Here is an 18,266-nt window from a genome sequence, read left to right as displayed (position 1 = left end):
GAGCAGCCCTCCGACCGGCTGAGCGGCCTCAGACGGCGCAGCTTCTCTGGACCTGGTGCCATGTGTAAAGTGGGCGAGGCTGGAACATGCCCACGGCGTCGTCATGGGAATCATGTGTCCGTCAAAGGCTGTGCCAGAGAAATGCTGGCTGCACCTAAGCGCTCACTCTGTTACCGCGTTAGCGTCATAGCTGTTGCGTGGGTCATGAAGGTAATCGGCTCTCTCTCATCCTGTGTCCACTCAGGCCTGGGGGGGCTGGGTGCTTGGTAGGGAAATAGTGGGCAATGGGGAGACCCAGGGCCTCCAGAGCTCGGCTTTTCCCAGAGGCGCCTCAGGCCCCAACAGAGCTCGCAGCATCCTCCCAAGGACCTAGCTCTCTCTTCCATGCGTCACCCTCGGGCTCAGCACAATGGCATTTGGTTTTGCCTCCATCTCTGTGGATCACTGACTGTCCCGCTCCCTCTCCGAGCTGGGCGACAGCAGGACGAGAGGAGGCTGGTCTGGCTGTGTCCCTCCCCTGGCCCCACCCACCAAAGCCAAGGATGGAGCCCCAGTCTGTGGGCACCCCATCCACTGGCCAGGGGGGACAGGCATTGGGAGCAGGCACCCCTTCCCCCATGACCTGCACCCCCAGGTCCCCCCTTCCTCCCGCCACTGCCTCGGCCATTGGCTTGGCTGGAGCGCCAGCTTCCTTTCCAGCGGTTCTGAGAGCCCACATCACAGACGGCATTTATTAGTGTCCTCCGGCGCCTTGTCCCCTTCTGTCTGTCTTTCCGATGTGCGTTCCCTCCACAACTACACACTGACTGTCTATGGTTCGGGCTCCTCAGAGCGCCAAGGGGGAGGGTTGGTGGCCGGCAGAGGACCGGCCCACGTGGGTAACACAACGAAATCACCTGAGCTCAGGGGCTCCGTCCGCCTCTGGTTGGGGAAGGGGAAGAACCGAGAGCAATCCCTTAACCAGCTCCATTTGTTAGGGCCTCGTCCTAGGTGACGGGGACACCCGGGAAGCCTCCGACTCAGGGCAAACGACACCGGTCTCCGCAGTCAGACGATACACCGAAAACCCAAGAAAACGAGAAACTGCCATTTAATGTCAAGGGGCCCTGTGCCTGATGACTTCAGGGGCACAGTCACCCAGAGCGGCTGGGACACCAGCACGTGGTAAGATTCACTTTAAGATGATGGGACATTTAAGTATAAAAATAAGTCTTCATTAAAAAGAATGCACAAGCAGCCCTGGACACACCCACAAAGCCACGGGGAAGTACAAAAGGGAGGCCACATCTGGATATGGTTCCAGAAGCCACAGGGTTCTCCAACCTCACAGGAAATTCCATGACTGAAATTTTCAGAACTTTTCAACGACACAATGGACCTCCTTTCCACCGGGCTGCATGGGAAGACGGCTCAGAAGGCGCTAGCGGTCCGCAGTCTCTCGGGAAGTGACAGGGTCCTCCTGGCGGGGTCGCGGAGGGTGGTGGGTTACCTGGATGATGGCAACGTGGATGATCCGGTGGAAAGGTGTGCACCCACACCCATCCGTAAAGGCTTACGTTCGCCATCACACGGAGGTTCAAAGTCGGAATGTTCCTCTTCCATCTCCCATCTTCTAATGCGTCTCGGTATGGTTAAAGTGGCCCTAAAATGACAAAACAGCACACGTGGGAATTAATTTTCACGGACGAAATTCATCTACTGTGGCTGCGTGTTCGCCGACACACAGACCTGCTACCCCTGAAGTGACGCTACCCCGGCGAATGAGGCCTCATTTCTGAGGCAGGTGCGTGCTTCCGGAGTGTACAGGGCCGACCTCGGAGACACGGTGGCCGGGTCCAGACCATCACAATAAAGGGGGGATCGCGACAGAACTAATCATGCGAATCTGTTGGTTTCCCAGTGCACATGTAAGTTGTTTACACTGTACTATAGCCTAGTAAGTGTGTAATAAAAGCACTATGCCTAAAAATGCGTATCTCTTAATTAAAAAATACTTTATCGGTAAAGATACTATGCATCATCTGAGCCTTTTTGCTGGTGGAGGGTCTGACCTTCAATTTGTAAAAAAAAAGAAAAATCAGTATCAGTGAAGCACCATAAAGCAAAGCGCAATAAAACGGGGTATGCCTATAAATATAAAAATATTATAGTTAATATAGTTAAAGCACTTCCTACAGTGCCCGTATGTAGAATGTTCTTAATAAATGTTATTTCTTCTCTTGCCTCTGAGGAAAAAGGAGAATAAAAATATCTAGATATTCATAAAATAGAATTTTTTAAAATGATGTCCAAATACTGAATCGGGATTCAACACCAAAGTGGCTCCTGGGGGGATGGGACATGGAAGTAGCCCAGGTTCATCACCATCCGGCCACGGCCTTCTGCCCTGTCTCCTGGACCAGGCCTCGCAGCTCCTCACCTCTCCGCAGAAATAGCTGGGGAGCCAGACGGCTGGTGGCAGACAGGTGGCCAGACACTGTGCTACCGTGAAAGGAGGTCTCCCCAGCATTTAGGAGCCTGTGTCACACCTGGCCATAATACCGCAGGAACAGCGTGGCTCCGTGGCCCAACGGCAGAGGCCGCCCTGCTCCCCGAGACCACACTGTGATGGCAGTGGGCCCCTGGGTGCCAGGAAGGCTGGTGTAGGCTGGCGGCAGGGAGAACAGCAGCCAGGTCCACGATGGTGTCCCAGTTCCCGGTGGGCAGGTGTGCCCGAAGCCACGGGGACCAATAGGAGAGACTCAGGCCTGACCGACAGCAGCGTCACACAGGATGGCTCATTCAGGTGATGGGAACGAAGCTATGGTGGCACTGACTCCACCTGATGAGGGCCGGGGAAGGCTTCACACAAAGCCAGGTGTCCCGAGTGGACCACGAAGGCGGAATAGAGCCTTACAGGGTGGGAGAGGCCATCCCAGGCAGTGAGAACGGCATGAGGTCAGAACGTTCCAGAACTGGAGAGGCTGTGATTTCACCGCACACGGGCAGTGATGCCTGAAGAGCCCAGCGGTGCCCAGACTGTGGAAGGCCCTGGGCACCATGATGACTGCAGGGCTGCGTTTACCCATCAGGCTGCTTCCCCACAGTCTCGGAAGTCCATGTGTGACGAGCACTCTTTACAAGAGGACACGGAAGGAAATGAACAGGTTTCTTCACTGTGAGTCTCAGCGTCTTTACTTGTCTAATGCACAGCAAATCTACAGGAAGTAGGGAAACCCAGCTGGCGTGGCTCAGTGGTTGAGCGTTGACCTATGAACCAGGAAGTCAAGGTTTAATTCCCGGTCAGGGAACATGCCCGGTTGCAGGCTCAATCTCGTGTGGGGAGTGAGGAGGCAGCCGATCAATGATTCTCATCATTGATGTTTCTATCTCTCCCTCTCCCTTCCTCTCTGAAATCAATAAAAATATATTTTAAAAAAGAAGTGGGACCCGGCCGGCATGACTCAGTGGTTGAGTGTTGACCTATGAACCAGGAGGTCATGGTTCAATTCCCGGTCAGGGAATATGTCTGGGTTGCCGGCTCCATCTTCATTGTGGGACCTGCAGGAGGCAGCCGATTAATGATTCTCTCTCATCATTGATGTTTCTGTCTCCCTCTCCTTTCCTCTCTGAAGTCAATAAAAAATATATTAAAGAAAGAGAAATAATAATAAAAAAAAGAAGTGAGGAAAAAAATTCAGCATTTCTCAAACTTCTTTGACCTAGAAACTTGTCCTGAGACCCTCAGCAGCAGCAGGGAAGAGCAGCTCTGGGTGTCAGAGTTGTAGAGGTGAGGTCAGACAGACGTCTGGAAAGCTCACTCTGAGCTGCTGGGGGCGAGGGAGAGGGGTGGATGGGGTCAAGAGATAAGACAGGGCCTCTCTCAGCACAATTTACAGAATACCTTGTCATTTCCAACTGATTTGCAATATCTTCTCTGTAAAGTATAAGCTGCCATATATGTTTGTTTAAAGCCCTTGACTTTATTCATTGGTCCATGTGTCTATTGCTGGACTAATAACACATCATCTTAATTATCGCCGCTTTGTCATATGTCTTGATATCTGATAGGTGATTTCCCTCATCTTGTTCTTCTGCTTCAAACCTGTTTGGCTTTCTTCCAGTTCTAGGAAATTCCCAGCCATTATCTTTTTAAAAGTCACTATTCCTTTCAAATCTTTTTATTTTCTTTTCCTCTCCCATTTTAATATTCCTCCATTCTGGGTTTCCTAATAGATCTTCTCATTTTTTCCTCTGACTCCTAAACACTTTCCTACTTTCCACTTATTTCACTTAGTGCATTTTAGAAACTTTCCTGATTTATCTTCTGATTCACAAATTTGGTCTTCAACTGTGTCTAATCTGATGGTTTTTTTCTTTAACTTCAATGACCATATCATTCACTTTAAGAAGTTTTTTTATTTTTTTTTAATCTTCCAATTGCTTTTTCTCCATACTGTTCTATTCTTTCATTATGGCTCTATTTCTTCTTTGATCACTTTTAAAAATTAAAATACTTATCTTTATAGTAAACTTCATTTATTACTTCAGATTCTTGGAGGTTTGTATTCTCCTGTTTGTTGTAGTTCCTGACCCCCTACCCCAACCATGGCTGGTTTGTTTATGTGCTGCTGTTCCATCTCTGCATCCTGTGTGCTCCGGTGGGGGACGCCTACAGGATAATTCTGCATTCGTCACGATGAAAGACCATAATGTCTTCAACAATTGTACCTGTTTTTATGCTAATGTTTGGCTTTTGGTTCTTGTGCTGCTGAGAGAGACTAAAACGGGAGCCCAACCCCATGCACGGCTGGTGTTTTAATTTCTAAGCCCTAAGGTCCAGACAGGTCTTCAAGGCTCTGAGCTTTATGCAAATTCCGGCTCCCACACCTCCACTGGAAATTAGAATCCTAGCCCCCAGCCCCTGGACCAATCCCGGGCCAAACCCAACAAAGGCCCAGGCGGAGGACAGCGGCCAGGGGTGTTGTGTGCTCCCTCTTCACTTACAGGATTAACTGTGCACTTCATGTTTTCTGAGCAGGAGGGACACGTTTGCGTTAGCTTAGTCCAGCATGCTTATAAGAAGTCTAAACTGCATTGTTCTTCAAGTGCTAACTTTCCTTTTATTCCATCCCACCATCCCCTCATAGAGTAACATTTCACTCCTAGAGAAAGGTGTTTGTTTTGTTCGTCTCCTCATCTGAAGGCGCTCTTTCTCAGAGCCTAGCAATGATCCAAGTTAAGCCTTTCTACCACTACTTTTCTGTACCCACGTTCCAGAGAAAGCTTTCTCTATCACACGCTCAATCGGAAGCCTGTGTCAGTGAGTCTGTTCAAAAGCATCCATTTGGGGATTCACATTTGGCTGCACTGGCACAGCCCAAGTTTCCCCTTGGCCAGCTTATTCGTTCACAGTTTGAATAATTCAGCCCTGCGCCTGAGCCAAGCAGCTCTCATTGTGTCTGGGAATGAGGTCCACGAAGACCCACAGCCTCCCTGCTGCCCTTCTTGGGGTGTCGGAGCAGGCCGCTGCACCCCGTGTTGGGAAGTGATGCTGGCACACTGGCTGTAAACACACACACCAGCCAAGAAGAACAGGAGGGGAGGGCGCAGTGCGTGCTGGAGCCAGCCTCCCTCTCAACCACGCTGCCTGGCAGGCCAATCACTTACCCCTGTGGACCTCACTGCCCTTATCTCTAACTTGACGGGGTCAGACCGATGAACTCAGGATCCCTGACACATCGAGGGGGGAAAGGCACGGAGCACAATTCCATTCTTACAGAATGATCAATGAAATCCTGTTGATAACTCCATGACTGCGTTTTCTTCTCTCAGGACGTAAGAATAAAGGACTGACAAGAAGTAGCTGTTGAAACAGGACACACGGAGCGAGCCACTGCACATCGATCTTCCTTAATCTGTGTCAGGACATCACATTTCCCTCCCTGGCCTTGGTCCCGGCCTGACACCTGGGCCTGCGGTATCGAGCACAGGCGGGCACAGGAGACAGGCAGAGTCCTGCTTCCGGGCCTGGGTCCGCTCCTGCTCTGCCTCCGTGCTTTTAGACGCTGCAGGCGTGCAGAGCAATCACCAATGAGACAGGCAGGCAAACAAATAAAGCAAATATTTTAAAGGTCACCCACTTGGAGATAAAAGTACAAAAAAATGTATGTCCATTTAGAATCAGAGTCATCATCACGCTTGGCTCCTCCTGCTGTCCCTACAGGGCAACAGTGAGCCGACAACCCCCTCCCGGGCCCTCCATTCCTACCCCTGCCGTGACCCAGCCCCGCCATCAGGCAATGGAGTCGAAAAGCGAGTGTCACACAGTGAGCAGCACAGAGGCTGATGAAGACCACTCCCTCAGCAGCTGCCCTCGGCCCCCACGCACAGGCTAGGATCCCAAATCAGTTCGTTGGGAAGTGGGGGTGGGGTGCTGGTCAGCAATACCAACAATCATGGTTTCCATATTGGGTTCCAGTTTGGGCAGTAAAGCCCACTAACGCCAGGTAAAAGAAAGCGAAGGAACCCCAGTGATGGGCCATAGTAGAGGGCCTGACTGCATTTTTCAATTTAACACCCCCCCCCCCCCCCGCCCCACCCGTGTGACTCGCAGCCAGGACTGGCCCTGCCACACTCCAAACGCTGAGCCCGGACCAAGACCCTGAGCCCGAGGGGAGGCACAAAGGCCCAGAGGCCTGCGTGTAGAACTGCAGTCTTTGCCCTCGCCAGTTGGGCTCAGTGGAGAGAGTGTTGGCCCTCGGACTGAAGGGTCTGGGTTTTGATTCCGGTCAAGGGCACATACATGGATTGCAGGCTAGATCCCCGGCCCTGGTCAGGGCACGTGCGGGAGACAACTGATGGATATGTCTCTTTCAGATCAATGTTTCTCTCTCTCTGTGTCTCGCTCCCTTCCACACTCTCTAAAAAAAGAAAAAAAAATCAATGGAAAAATATCCTCTGGTGAGGATTAGCTAAAAACAAAAAAACAAAACACTATCTTTTCTTTTCCAGGGAAACTGTCCATGCATTAGCGGATTAGCCCAGGTGGGTCCCATCTAGGCATTCCAACACAGGAAATTTAACACGGGATTCCAGTACACAAATGGTGGAAGAAATCTTAGCCACACAGGGGAGGGGGAGGCAACCCAGCAATCCCACTGCGGGAAGCCCCAGTGTGGGCTGGGAGGGCCAGCAAGAGTTGGGACCACAGGGACCCTGTGCAGGAGCTGGGACCTTGGGGGGAGGCACCGAGAGGCTGCCCTTAAGGAAGGAGGAGGGAGAAATGCTCCGGCTGCCACCCCCCTCCGACCACGCTGGTGTCCACTGTCAGAAACCAGAGCAAGGGAGTCCGGAAATGCAGCCTCCACAAGAGCGCAGGGGACACAAAGCTGGGGGACGGAGCTGAGAGAAAGCAGGCCACTGACTGTCCCGCTGACCCAGGGAAATCTGAGGGTGGCCCCTTCCCTGAAGGGCTACAGAGTGTCAGGAGCCAGATCCCCCTCGAACACTTGGTGCTGAGAATACAGACCTGCCCCTCAACTACCATCCCAATCTGTCCTTCCCATGGTTTCTGTCTTACAAGGCCACCCCCTTCCCATGTACCTATCATGCCACCCCTTTCATGTGTCTTTCTGGATTATCCTGGAGAGCTCTGGCAGCCTTCTGAGGTTTCATTTAACGGGTTTGAATTTACAACGAACGGTGTGCTTTCCTGGTCACACTTGGGACCCTGTGGGCTGAGCTGGCCCGAGAAAGGAAGCCTGCTCCAAGGCCCTGGTCCAGCGCTGGAACCTCTGAGGAAGGAAAGCCTGCCAATGACAGCGACGGCTGGCAATGCTGCCAGATTGCAGCACGGGATGGTGCACAGAGCGAGGGCAGCCTGGCCCGTGTCGGGGAGAGACCCCGAGTGACATAATACCATGTCCTACCACGTGAGGACGGTTCCGTTCCAACTGTCAGTAACACGAGCAGTAACTCAGGGCTGAGAGATGTTTCCAAACAACAATATATATGAGTTCAACCTTAACGGTGACTACGACAAAGAACGACATCAGCGACTACTGGAACAGTGGTCATTGTAACTGTGACCGAGCACGAGAAGGTCTGGGGGAGATCCTGGCTGAGGTGAGCAGTCAAGACCTTGCATTTGTGAGAAAGGACTCGTGATAAAAATAAGGAAAAGCTCAGGGACAGGAGGAGGACAGGAACGCGGGCACCGAGCTGAGACAGCCACGCGGACAATTCAGGGCAGAACTGATCAGCTGATACTCCACTAGGATCAGAAAAATACCAGGGAATTAGGATGTGAAGGGGTTCCTGGGGGAAAGCACCAAATAAGCTCACAATCACACAAGATCCCCGTTAAGAAACCCACACAAACTACCCCTGGGCCAGTGGTGGGGACGGGGCCCGGGCGGGAGGCACTTGTGCCTGACGCGCCCTGGAGCGTGGCGGGGCCTGGTGTGTGGCACGGCCTGGTGCGTGGCATGGCATGTTTAATGAAGCCGTCTGACATGCAGGGCTATGCCCACTGGTGATCTGTGTTAAGCACTGCTCCCTGGGATCCTGCATCGCTAAAAATACTATTTGCTTTTTATTTAACACTGGACTTTCAATGTTCTAAAATGCAAAAATAGTGTCTTATTATTTTAAAAGCTTAGGAGGGGAAGTAGCCATATTATTAGAAAAAGAAGATATATGCAGCTAGAGTCTGTTCAAATATCAAGAGGTGTGACTTTTCGAATTCATATTTCAATCTTTATTTACATAAGACTTTTAGAAATAGTGGGTGTAAATATTAAATCACCCAAGGCTGGGTGAAATTTTATTGAAAATAACTACAAATAGAGAGAAACTGATTTTTTAAAGTCGGTTTCTGAAATTTAGATGAAAAAGAATATCAAGCATTAACCAAAAACTGATATATTTACATATCAATATAGGTTTTCTGCTCATAGACTCATTTCCTATGAAACCTAACAGAGGCAAGCTTGGGGAATTACAAAGGAAGGAAAAACCCTAATCAAATAGGTACTGTTGTTCAAACAGAATATTAGCCAAAATGATCCAATCAGTTGCATGAGCCAAATTTTTTTCCTTTAAGCCTCTCATGCCAGCGCACAGCTCTGAGAGCACCGAGATCCACGGTTCATTCCCAGGGTGTGCCCCATGGGGGGGGTTTGGGAGACACTGAAATGGGAGGAGAAGGGAGGGCAGCAGCAATAAGCAATGGGCCCAGAAAGGGTCACATTCCTCGAGGTAAATATTACTTCTCTGCATTGCACGGTACGTGTGGCAGTCACGTGAGCCATCCTCAGCAGAGTAAGTTCCAGCCCTGGCTCTCTGCCTTCCCGCTGTGCGGAAGCCCATCACCTTCGAGAGCAGAGCTTCCTAGAGACAGCCCCGAGGAAGAAGAGCGCGCCTTGGCGGGCGAGTCTGACGCGGGGCTTTGTTTAATACCTGACTGATGACTTCACATGAGCAGAGGTGCACAGAGGTGACAACTAACACACTTTCAGTTCTTGGAATAAAACAAAATCGTTGCCAATCACTGTGAAACATAATAACTTGCAATGTGTCCACTGAAGATCTAATTTGTTGACTCAATCTTTTGCTTATCAAAATCAGAACAATGTGCTTCTGTAAAAATCTTTAAGGAGCAAAAGCAGAAATACACAGACATGCGCGCGCACACACACACACTCCTGGTTTCTACGTAAAATTAAACATAATTCTATTTTATTACAATATTAAGATTCCAATTTTTAAATTGAAAAACCCCCAAGAATTACAGAGGTTATCAAAGATATATTAACTTGTTCTTAGAATAAGCTCAAAATTAATAACCAAGGCATGATTATGCTAATGTATACTTTATGATATTCCACCTGACACAGGAGACTGAGAACCCGGCCCTGGCAGTGTTAGACCGCCCTTGACTTTGAATTAATGGTGTGAATACTGCATTTCTCCTGAAATCTTTGGTTTATGGGAAGTTTATGGAAACCTGAAAGAAAAGCTTATCAGAGAGGAGAAAAAACAACACCGATTCCTATTTGGGTAATTAAATGAGGGCAGGCCTTTCTTCCAGGATGTCCTCAAAAGATCTGTGTTCGTCCCACGCAGCGGCCTGTTCCCTTCCCTGAACCCTGCTTTTAAAAAGAATTTTAAACATATTTGCAATTTCTATTTCCAACTTGAAGCTGGAGACAAATTAGTTCGCACCCCAGTAGAACGCTAAGAAAAGCTTAAATCAAACGGCACCTTTTTATTTACATCCCTCATTCCTGAGAAGCGTAACTGCCTTTTTTATTAACTTTGTTTTATGGATCTAATATTTAAGAACAAGTCTACCCTTTATGTGACACAAGAAGGTGAATGCACTTACAGACTCTCCTGCAATACATCTCAGGCAGGGCTGGGCGGGGCTCCTTCCACCGGGCGGAGGGACCTGGTTGACAAATCACAGCCGCAGACGGATCAGAACCACGGTTATTGACACTTTTTATTGGAATATTTCAATGGGTTCCCAGCTGGGTTGGCAGGAACAGGAACCTACCCCCACACGTGGTGGCCCCTGGCCGCTGGCCGGCCTTGGCGCAGGGGGGCGGCCTCCAGGCTGCGCCTCCAGCTCCCGGCTGCCCCAGGACACCAGGGCGCTGGCCTTCACCTGGGGACAGCCCCGCTCCGGCGCAGCTGCTTCGAAGCTCCGGCACACCCGCTTCTGGAACGAACCAAGTTGCACTTGAGATGGCCTCGTAGAGCACACGGCACTAATTACATTTGCTTTCTTCCTGAAAACTTCAGCTGCAAATACAGACCCTGTGGAGCTGGCAAGTTTATAGGACATTTGAGGAGGTGACTTTAAACTTTATCTTCAGGAATAACCACCATCAATTACATGTAACCTCATTATTTCCTAAATTGTCTGGTATTTACTTAGCTTTACAGATTTAAAACAGTCATTTTTAACAATTTGAGCAGAAAATCTTGTCATAAACTATTGTGACTGGTTTATTGATATTGAAAATGCACAAAACCCATAAATTTTGTTCAAGAAACTAGTTTTATGCTGCAACACATTCTGCTAGTAATAAGTGGCACATTTTTTCCACACAACAGGAGTAATCCACACGTGAATAATTCTTTCTCTACGGACACCGAAGACCAAGTTAATTTTATTTCACAAGTTGCGCACCCAGTCTTAACTGACAACCTTTGGGAAAGTTAGCATTTGGTTTCTGCTTCCACTTGAGCTAAAGGTAAACTACGAAAGCACCCCCCTAAAGCTACAGGAAAAATTACTCTCCAAGTGCCACGGCTGTGTACTGTGCGGGACCACGTGTGCTGACACAGAGTTAGATGTCACTGCCTTGCCCGGCCCCAGAGGGGTCTCTGGATCCCTGGGCAGCCTGCAGGCCCAGCTGCTCGACAGCTCCTGCCCGTGACACCGTGGCTACAACTTCTTCAGTCACTTGCAAACCCTCATCATGATTTGTGCCAAATTATTCATTATCTGTACTGTTATTGACTTAATATTTTCTAAACTGACACCTTTTTATTTAATGGATTTATTCAATATAGAAGCTTTATCTCAGAGGTTTAGGCTGCTGGTTCTACTATTCTCTAACATGCCTTAAAACAGATACGTAGAGATTAAAATGAAAAATGTTGAACTCTGAGGCCCTTAAGCCACTTGGTAGTAATTCCTCGGGGTAAGCGCTTGACCTCTATCTAGGTGGCAGAAGACAAGGGCCGGTATACAGTTACCTCCTCCTACAGTTCTTCCCAAATGATAGGAAACTAAAGCCTGCAAAACTCTCAAAATTCTACACCAAACCACACCCTGAGCAAAACTTAAAGACAGAGGATGCCCAAATCTGAAAATAAGGCTAATAAAAAGAGAAACACCACCAAACCTGAGTGTGGGTCCCCGGGCTCCCAGCCCACACCCACTGATGCGGGCTCTGTGATGAGCCACTACCATAGGGGTGAGAGCCAGCTCCATGGCCCGGGAGAGACCACTACAGACATGCAGGAGCTGTGACAGTACCTGTGTGGCCCAGAGCATGGACGCGGGGAGGGATTTCAAAGTCCACACAATTCCAAGGAACAGACCCCATTTAAAGAGGCCTTCTCCAAAACTCACAGCTTCCGGAGCAAACAGGGGAAAGAGGAGGGTGAAGTGCCCTTTGGCAACTGGTGGTGAAGATAAACAGAAGAAAAACAGGGAAAATTTCGGGTCCTACAAGTAAAGAGGACCATACTATCAGGAGGCTCACGCCCTCCCGTAGACACACACACACACACACACACACACACACTCACGCACACACAGCGGCTGCACTGACTGGACCTGGTGCCATCAGACCAGGGTCTTGTAGAAAGACCAACGCCATAGAAATTCCCTCCTGAAAAACCACCATGAACCAAAGAAAACTGTAGTTCAATACTCTGCAAACGTAACTAACCATATTCAAACAAACACTGGAGGAGACGAAATTCACCTTGAATCAGAGATGTCAATTAAAAACAGAAAGGGACAAAAACAGGGCGGAAGAAGGAAAGAGGTGAATGAACCCAGGAAAGTAATGGAAGGGGAAATCGAAATTACGTCAGAAATGAAGAATAAATTGTAAAGTACCCAAGGAGAATTCAAACGAAAACTAGTGAGGGGCCTTGGGGAAAGAAGGAACACAACCAAGAGAATGAAAATGACATAAAAAAAGGGTAAAGGAGGTCAAATACGTGGTGAGGAAGAGAACCAGACTTTGGGTGGCGAGCACCGAACAGATGTTGCATGATAAAGTTGGACACGTGAAATTTATATAATGTCATTGGCCACTGTTATCCCAATAAATTTAATTTAAAAAAGAGGCGTGACATGTTAAAACTGGTTTACTGTCAGCTTTCAATAATCTGTGTTAGCACAACCCATGGACACAGACAACAGGGTGGTGAAGGCCTGGGGTGGGGGGTGGGTGTACGCTGGAAGGGCTCAATGGGGGAAAAAGGGGGACAGATGTAATACTTTCAACAACAAATATTTAACTAAAAAATAATCTGTGTTAAAGGGAAACAGCGGAAATGCCACGTGGCCCGTGCCATTTTATACATGGGCGTGGACTGTCCATCAGCAGCATCACTCAGCAATGAGCACTCCTCCTATCCCTGCCTTCTGAGTGACATCGGACTTGCTGAGAAGGAAAGCACAGGGCTGGGTGGGGGGTGGGAGGCAGAAGCCCCTGCCTCTGTGACACACCCCGCACTCCAGGGTGACATCTGGAAGTATTTCTGGGGGGGGTCACAGAACAACCGGCACGTGAAGATCAGCAGACTTGTGAGTATCCATGGTGACAAGCCGAGGCTCTTCGAGGGGCTCAGGTGGCCGAGGAGGCCGGCTCCCCACCTCTGTGGCAGGTGAAAGGAGGGCCCACGCTGATACCAAGGTGCTGGGTTCAGGTTGGGCTCCCCAGGGAATGTGGGGATCACCGGCTTGATGGCGCTCAGTCAGCTGAGTGGATTAAATTATTCATGTCTTCTGCTATTTACTGTGGATTACTGAGAGCTGACCGCATGAGATTGACCTGTACACTTACTCGGCAAATAGTCGGGTCATCGCGGATTGGCCTGGGCCCAGGGAAAAGGAAGGCTGCAGAGGCCTCGCACGCAGGATGCCTGCGTGACACGGCTCTCTCCCCCTCCTTCTGGCGAGGCTCTGTCAGCCTTCATAAGCAGATGGAGATGTACTGCCCGACTATAAAGACACTCGCACTGTATAAACAAAATCAAAACCCCGCGTCTACACAGACCCCATTCCTTACCAGTAATTGAAGGAGATCAATCGAACAGCAACCTCGCCAGAGAACAACTGAAGCAGGAATGCGATTAAGAGAAGACACTTGATACGACGCATAAATTAAAACGTAAGATATGTATCTTGTTGCCTCAGTGATGGGACAAAGTGGACAGGTCTGGGAAAGACAGCTGCCCTCGCCGAGGAGGTGCGACCGCGCCTGTGTTGCCGAGGACCTGCTTCTTTATTGGAAGCGATGGGGCCCAGGGAGCCGGATGAGTGGACGCGGAGGAGCGGGGAGAGGGGTTAAAGGTTTCACAATCGGGCAGAAATGAAATTCAAAGCCTCGGCTTCCGTGCTGATGCGAGCGAGCCGGCGCAGCAATCAGACTGGAGATGCTTTCCCCACGTACCTGGGAGCCAATGGACAGGACAAGGGACAGGGCGCGCCGAGCACAGGCCTGAACCCGCTACGGCTGAACCCGCAGGCTGCCAGCTCCAGAGCCCATTCTTCCACTCTGCACGAGAGAAGAGTGTGGAGAAGGAAGAAGAGAGATCCCAACGTCCTCCAACACTGACAGAAGAGCGCCGTGTGTTCTCTTCCATCAGCACGGCAAGAACATGCCACGTTCTTAAAAATGAAACACCTTGAACTAGACGTATATAATATATATGCTAATATATGAGTTAAGCATATATACCGTGAATGAGAATACCAAGGTAAATCATTAGAACTCAGCAATGTAATTAATGGTAAGTCTCCACACACACACACACACATCTAACCTTTCAGGTTGAAGGTATTTTTGAGGGTTTTTACTGACTAATGGCCTTTATTCGTTTGTATTCTAAATGTGTAGTGCTGGCTAATTGAGTCCTAGTTACTAGAAACAGTTTGCTGAGTGAGGATTTTAGTTGCGTTTGGTCTTAATTCTACCACAGTAAGGAAAGTTTACTTTTGCTGATATGGAGTAGCTGATACGGACGTCCATCAGCCCTGAGTACAGAACCGTTAATGCTGATGAGAAAGATTAATAAGGCCCTACAGACCGCCATTTAGGAAGAGAGCATGGTTTCCATCAAGCAAAGATTCCTCCTCGATGACACTTTCATTTGGAAAATGACCTTGCACTAGGGAGGTTTGCTCTACAACACAGTGAAATCTGGCACCATGTCAACTACGGAGAAGATCAGAAATTAGGAGTCCCGCCATCAACTCCCACGTTAGCAGGGCACAGAGGACGTCCACCAAATCTGAATATCTTGATGTTGTGCTTTATCCAGCTCTGACCATGTCTACGACTCCTCAACTTTCTGACCACATCCACACTCAACTTCCTGTGCTTGTCCACACTCTAGCCTGGCAAAGAGAAGGAAACTTATGAGGAGGCAAGGCAAGCCAGTGGTCAGAAGTAAGAATGCCAACTTCATTCTATGAGAGCGAGTTATCTAGAAGAAGATAAGCAAAGAAGAGCAAAGAAAAATCACTTTTATTTCGAATTAAAGTAAAAAGACATGAATGCACATACTATACTTATTGGGGAGTAACCTTAGGCTTGCAATATTTATCAAGTACAATATAAATCTGTTATACTAGTGGCCCAGTGCACGAAATTCGTGCACGGGGGGGGGGGGGGAGAGGGAGGCATTGTCCCTCAGCCCGGCCTGCACCCTCTCCAATCTGGGACCCTCAGGGGATGTCCGACTGCCGGTTTAGGCCCGATCCCTGTGGCAGTCGGACATCCCTCTCGCAATCCAGGACTACTGGCTCCTAACCGCTCACCTGCCTGCCTGCTTGATCATCCCTAACCACTCTGCCTGCTGGCCTGCTTGCCCCCAACTCCCCGCCCCCCCCCCCCGCTAGCCTGACTAGCCCCAACTGCCCCCCCACCAGCCTGATCACTCCCAACTGCCCCCCTGCTGGCCTGATCACCCCCAACTGCCCTCCCCTCCTGGCCTGATCGCCCCTAACCGCCTCTGCCTCAGCCGCCACCATGGCTTTGTCTGGAAGGACATCCTGAAGGCCCTCTGGAAGGTCTTCCGGTCTAATTAGCATATTACCCTTTTATTAGTCTAGATTCCTGGTGAAAATTAAGAATCCTAAGGAAAGCGAGTATACAAATTTACTTACAACAGGTAGAACCTAATAAACATCCCTTCCCATCATAAAAAACTACGGTTTAGGGCGTTTCCCTATTTGTTATCTCATTTGACCCTCACAGTAATCCACTCCATAAGCAGGCCTGTCAGTTCTTCCTCCACAATATACTGCTGTCTACTCCTACCATCTCACTGTCCTCTAGCCAAGCCTCTGTCACCTCCCCGATCTATGTACTCAACCCATTCCTTCCTTCTGACCACCCCCCCTTTCATTTCCCACACAGCTGCCAGAGGAAGCTCTCAAAATGTCAGTATGATCACATCACTTGACTATTTACTCCCCAGTCTGGAATGTGAGCACTGTAGTGATGAGCCGGTGCTGACCTCAGAAGGGGACAGCATTGGGGGGGGGGGGTGGGGGCAGAGCTGAGACAGAAGGACCTGGGCTCCCTGGATGTCTATGATCTGGGCAGCAGCAGTCTCATACCTGTATGTAGGGTACCTACGTTCCACAGTCCTGGACTGCTCACCTCTGTACTTTTGGGTGAGAGAATCCAACTTGTTTGAGCCAATGTGGTATGAAGTCGCCCTGTTACAGAAGCTACACCTGTGCCCTAGTCACATGGTCCCTGGAAGTGGGGTGTGGCTGTGACGTAAGTGATGCTGGCCTCGTGATCAGGCAGTGAGTGGGTGGCGAGGAAACAGAGATGCTGCAGGGTAGAAAGTTAAGCCACTTATCCTACTGGGCGAAACATTTGAAAACGCGCTGCCCGCATTGACTCGGGCGAGATCCTGTCTCTTGGAGCCTGTAGGTCCAGGAGAAGCAGACAGAAGAAAGTCCGACGCTGGGTGTGCAGGCAGCTGGCCCATGCTCTGGGGCAGAACCGCGGCATCCCCGAGGTGGAGAGGAGCCAGCAATCCGCAGAGGGAGGCGGAAGACGAGAATGCTGCCCGCTTCAACACCACGGACTTCTTTGGGTTCCTGGAAAGGGGAGGTGCCTTTCCACGTCCCACACTGTTTTCCCTCCCAGTCTCGCACCGACCCGACCACCCACCCACGCCATCGCCTCCCACCCGGTTCTCTTGGGTCAGAACACTCAACCCAGGCGGGACTGACCAGTCTGCCCAACGCCTGCACGTGGAGGCGGGACGCAGGAACGCCACTCCCTGGCCCAGACACCGAGTCCTCAAGCCTTGCAGGGAGGCCCGCGCACCTAGAGGGACACGGGTCTCGCAGTCCCTGACAGCACGCGGGTCCGGCGGCAAACGAGTCCCGATTTCTGCGCAGGCGCGGCAGGAGGGAGGGCCCCGCCCATCCAGGGCCCCGCCCACCTCTGGCCCCGCCCCAACAGGTGCGCGCGGGCAGCTGCCAGCCGGGCCTCCACCCAGGAGGGGCCGCCAGGAGACGCGAAGCCCACTGTGGGCCAGCCCGAGGACACCGCCTTCCCGTTCCCAACGCCCAGACCCCTGGGGGCTCACCGCGTCCCCCGGAACCTGCAACTCCTCCGGCCTCCGCCGACGCCACCGGCCCAGCGCCAGGGTGTCCATGCGACCCACAGGCCCGAGTCCGCGGGACGATCTATCATCTCCCCCAGAGGCCGGGCGCCCCGCCCACGCCGCCGCGTCCGCGCCCCCTACCTCCACGTGTCCCGAGGGAGCCAATGAGAAATGGGGGCGGGGCTCCGCCGGACCCCTGGAGTCCCGCCGGGCGATCGCTTCAGGCAGGAGTAGCGGAGACCAGAGTCTTCTGGACTGAAGGGACGCCTGCCCCGGGTCATTATTTTGCCACGGGGGCCGGCCTGTCGCTTCTGCAATCACTGAATCAGTCGTGAAGCTCGGAAGAACTTAACTTTTTAAGGGACCCACCACGCTTCGACTGCAGACCTTGGATCGGAGGGAGGAGCGCCCGCCTTCTCGCCCTCGTAATTGGCCATCTTCCTGGCTGGTTGGCTGATAGAAGGCGCAGCGAGCCAATCAGTATGGGCGAGACCGCGGGGTCTCTGGGAATTGTAGTCCCAGTAAGGAGGCCTCACTTCCTGGCCGGAGCTGGCAAGGACGATTGTGGGGCGACTCCACGGTCTCCAGCCGCATTTGGCCAGGCGCACGGTGGCTTCCGGTCCGGAGGCCCTAGGGGCAATGCTAATCTGCTGGCTGCGGGCAGCGCTGCGGGGCCTTTGGATTGTATACAAGGGGAAACCGTGGCCTCTCCGCCCTACCGTGGGGATTGGGGTTCCGGCTGTGTGCATGGTGAGCAGGGGTGCCCAGGTGACTGACGCTGGTAAACAGTGCAGAGCTACACCGCATCCTTCTAAATACACCTACTGTATGTCATGTTAGAGGAAAGATATTCGTGACCCTTGTTAAAAACGGTAAGGCAGACTTTCCCCGGG

At 50.9% G+C, this 18,266-nt stretch overlaps 1 protein-coding gene across 2 annotated transcripts; it reads right to left on the bottom strand.

Moving 5' to 3' along the window:
- Window positions 1-1,074: 1,074 nt before the first annotated feature.
- C17H10orf143 (chromosome 17 C10orf143 homolog) lies at window positions 1,075-17,501 on the bottom strand. Of its 2 annotated transcripts, XM_054729168.1 has the most exons (5): window positions 17,356-17,409; window positions 16,620-16,858; window positions 10,541-10,705; window positions 10,370-10,432; window positions 1,075-1,642 (listed from the first exon to the last, which is right to left on the bottom strand). In XM_054729168.1, the coding sequence occupies exons 2-5, from the start codon at window positions 16,767-16,769 to the stop codon at window positions 1,613-1,615; spliced, it is 408 nt and encodes a 135-aa protein (XP_054585143.1). In that variant the 5' UTR covers window positions 16,770-16,858; window positions 17,356-17,409; the 3' UTR covers window positions 1,075-1,612. The 2 variants fall into 2 exon arrangements, with proteins under 2 accessions (XP_054585143.1, XP_054585144.1); XM_054729169.1 differs by lacking the exon at window positions 16,620-16,858 and having other exon boundaries at window positions 17,356-17,501.
- Window positions 17,502-18,266: the final 765 nt, after the last annotated feature.

The sequence above is a fragment of the Eptesicus fuscus genome, chromosome 17 (genome assembly GCF_027574615.1).
Source record: "Eptesicus fuscus isolate TK198812 chromosome 17, DD_ASM_mEF_20220401, whole genome shotgun sequence".
NCBI lineage: Eukaryota > Metazoa > Chordata > Mammalia > Chiroptera > Vespertilionidae > Eptesicus > Eptesicus fuscus.
The sequence above is the reverse complement of the archived record's forward strand: the minus strand, read 5'-3'. Positions and strand labels throughout refer to the sequence as shown.

Coding starts and splice junctions, on each gene's coding strand:
- C17H10orf143 (XM_054729168.1), bottom strand. CDS start 16,769: ATGCCGCGGTTCTGCCCCAGAGCATGGGCCAGCTGCCTGCACACCCAG. Junction 10,706..16,619: donor GTTTTCAAATGTTTCGCCCA/GTAGGATAAGTG, acceptor GGTTCGTTCCAG/AAGCGGGTGTGCCGGAGCTT. Junction 10,433..10,540: donor AGGGGCCACCACGTGTGGGG/GTAGGTTCCTGT, acceptor TTTGTCAACCAG/GTCCCTCCGCCCGGTGGAAG.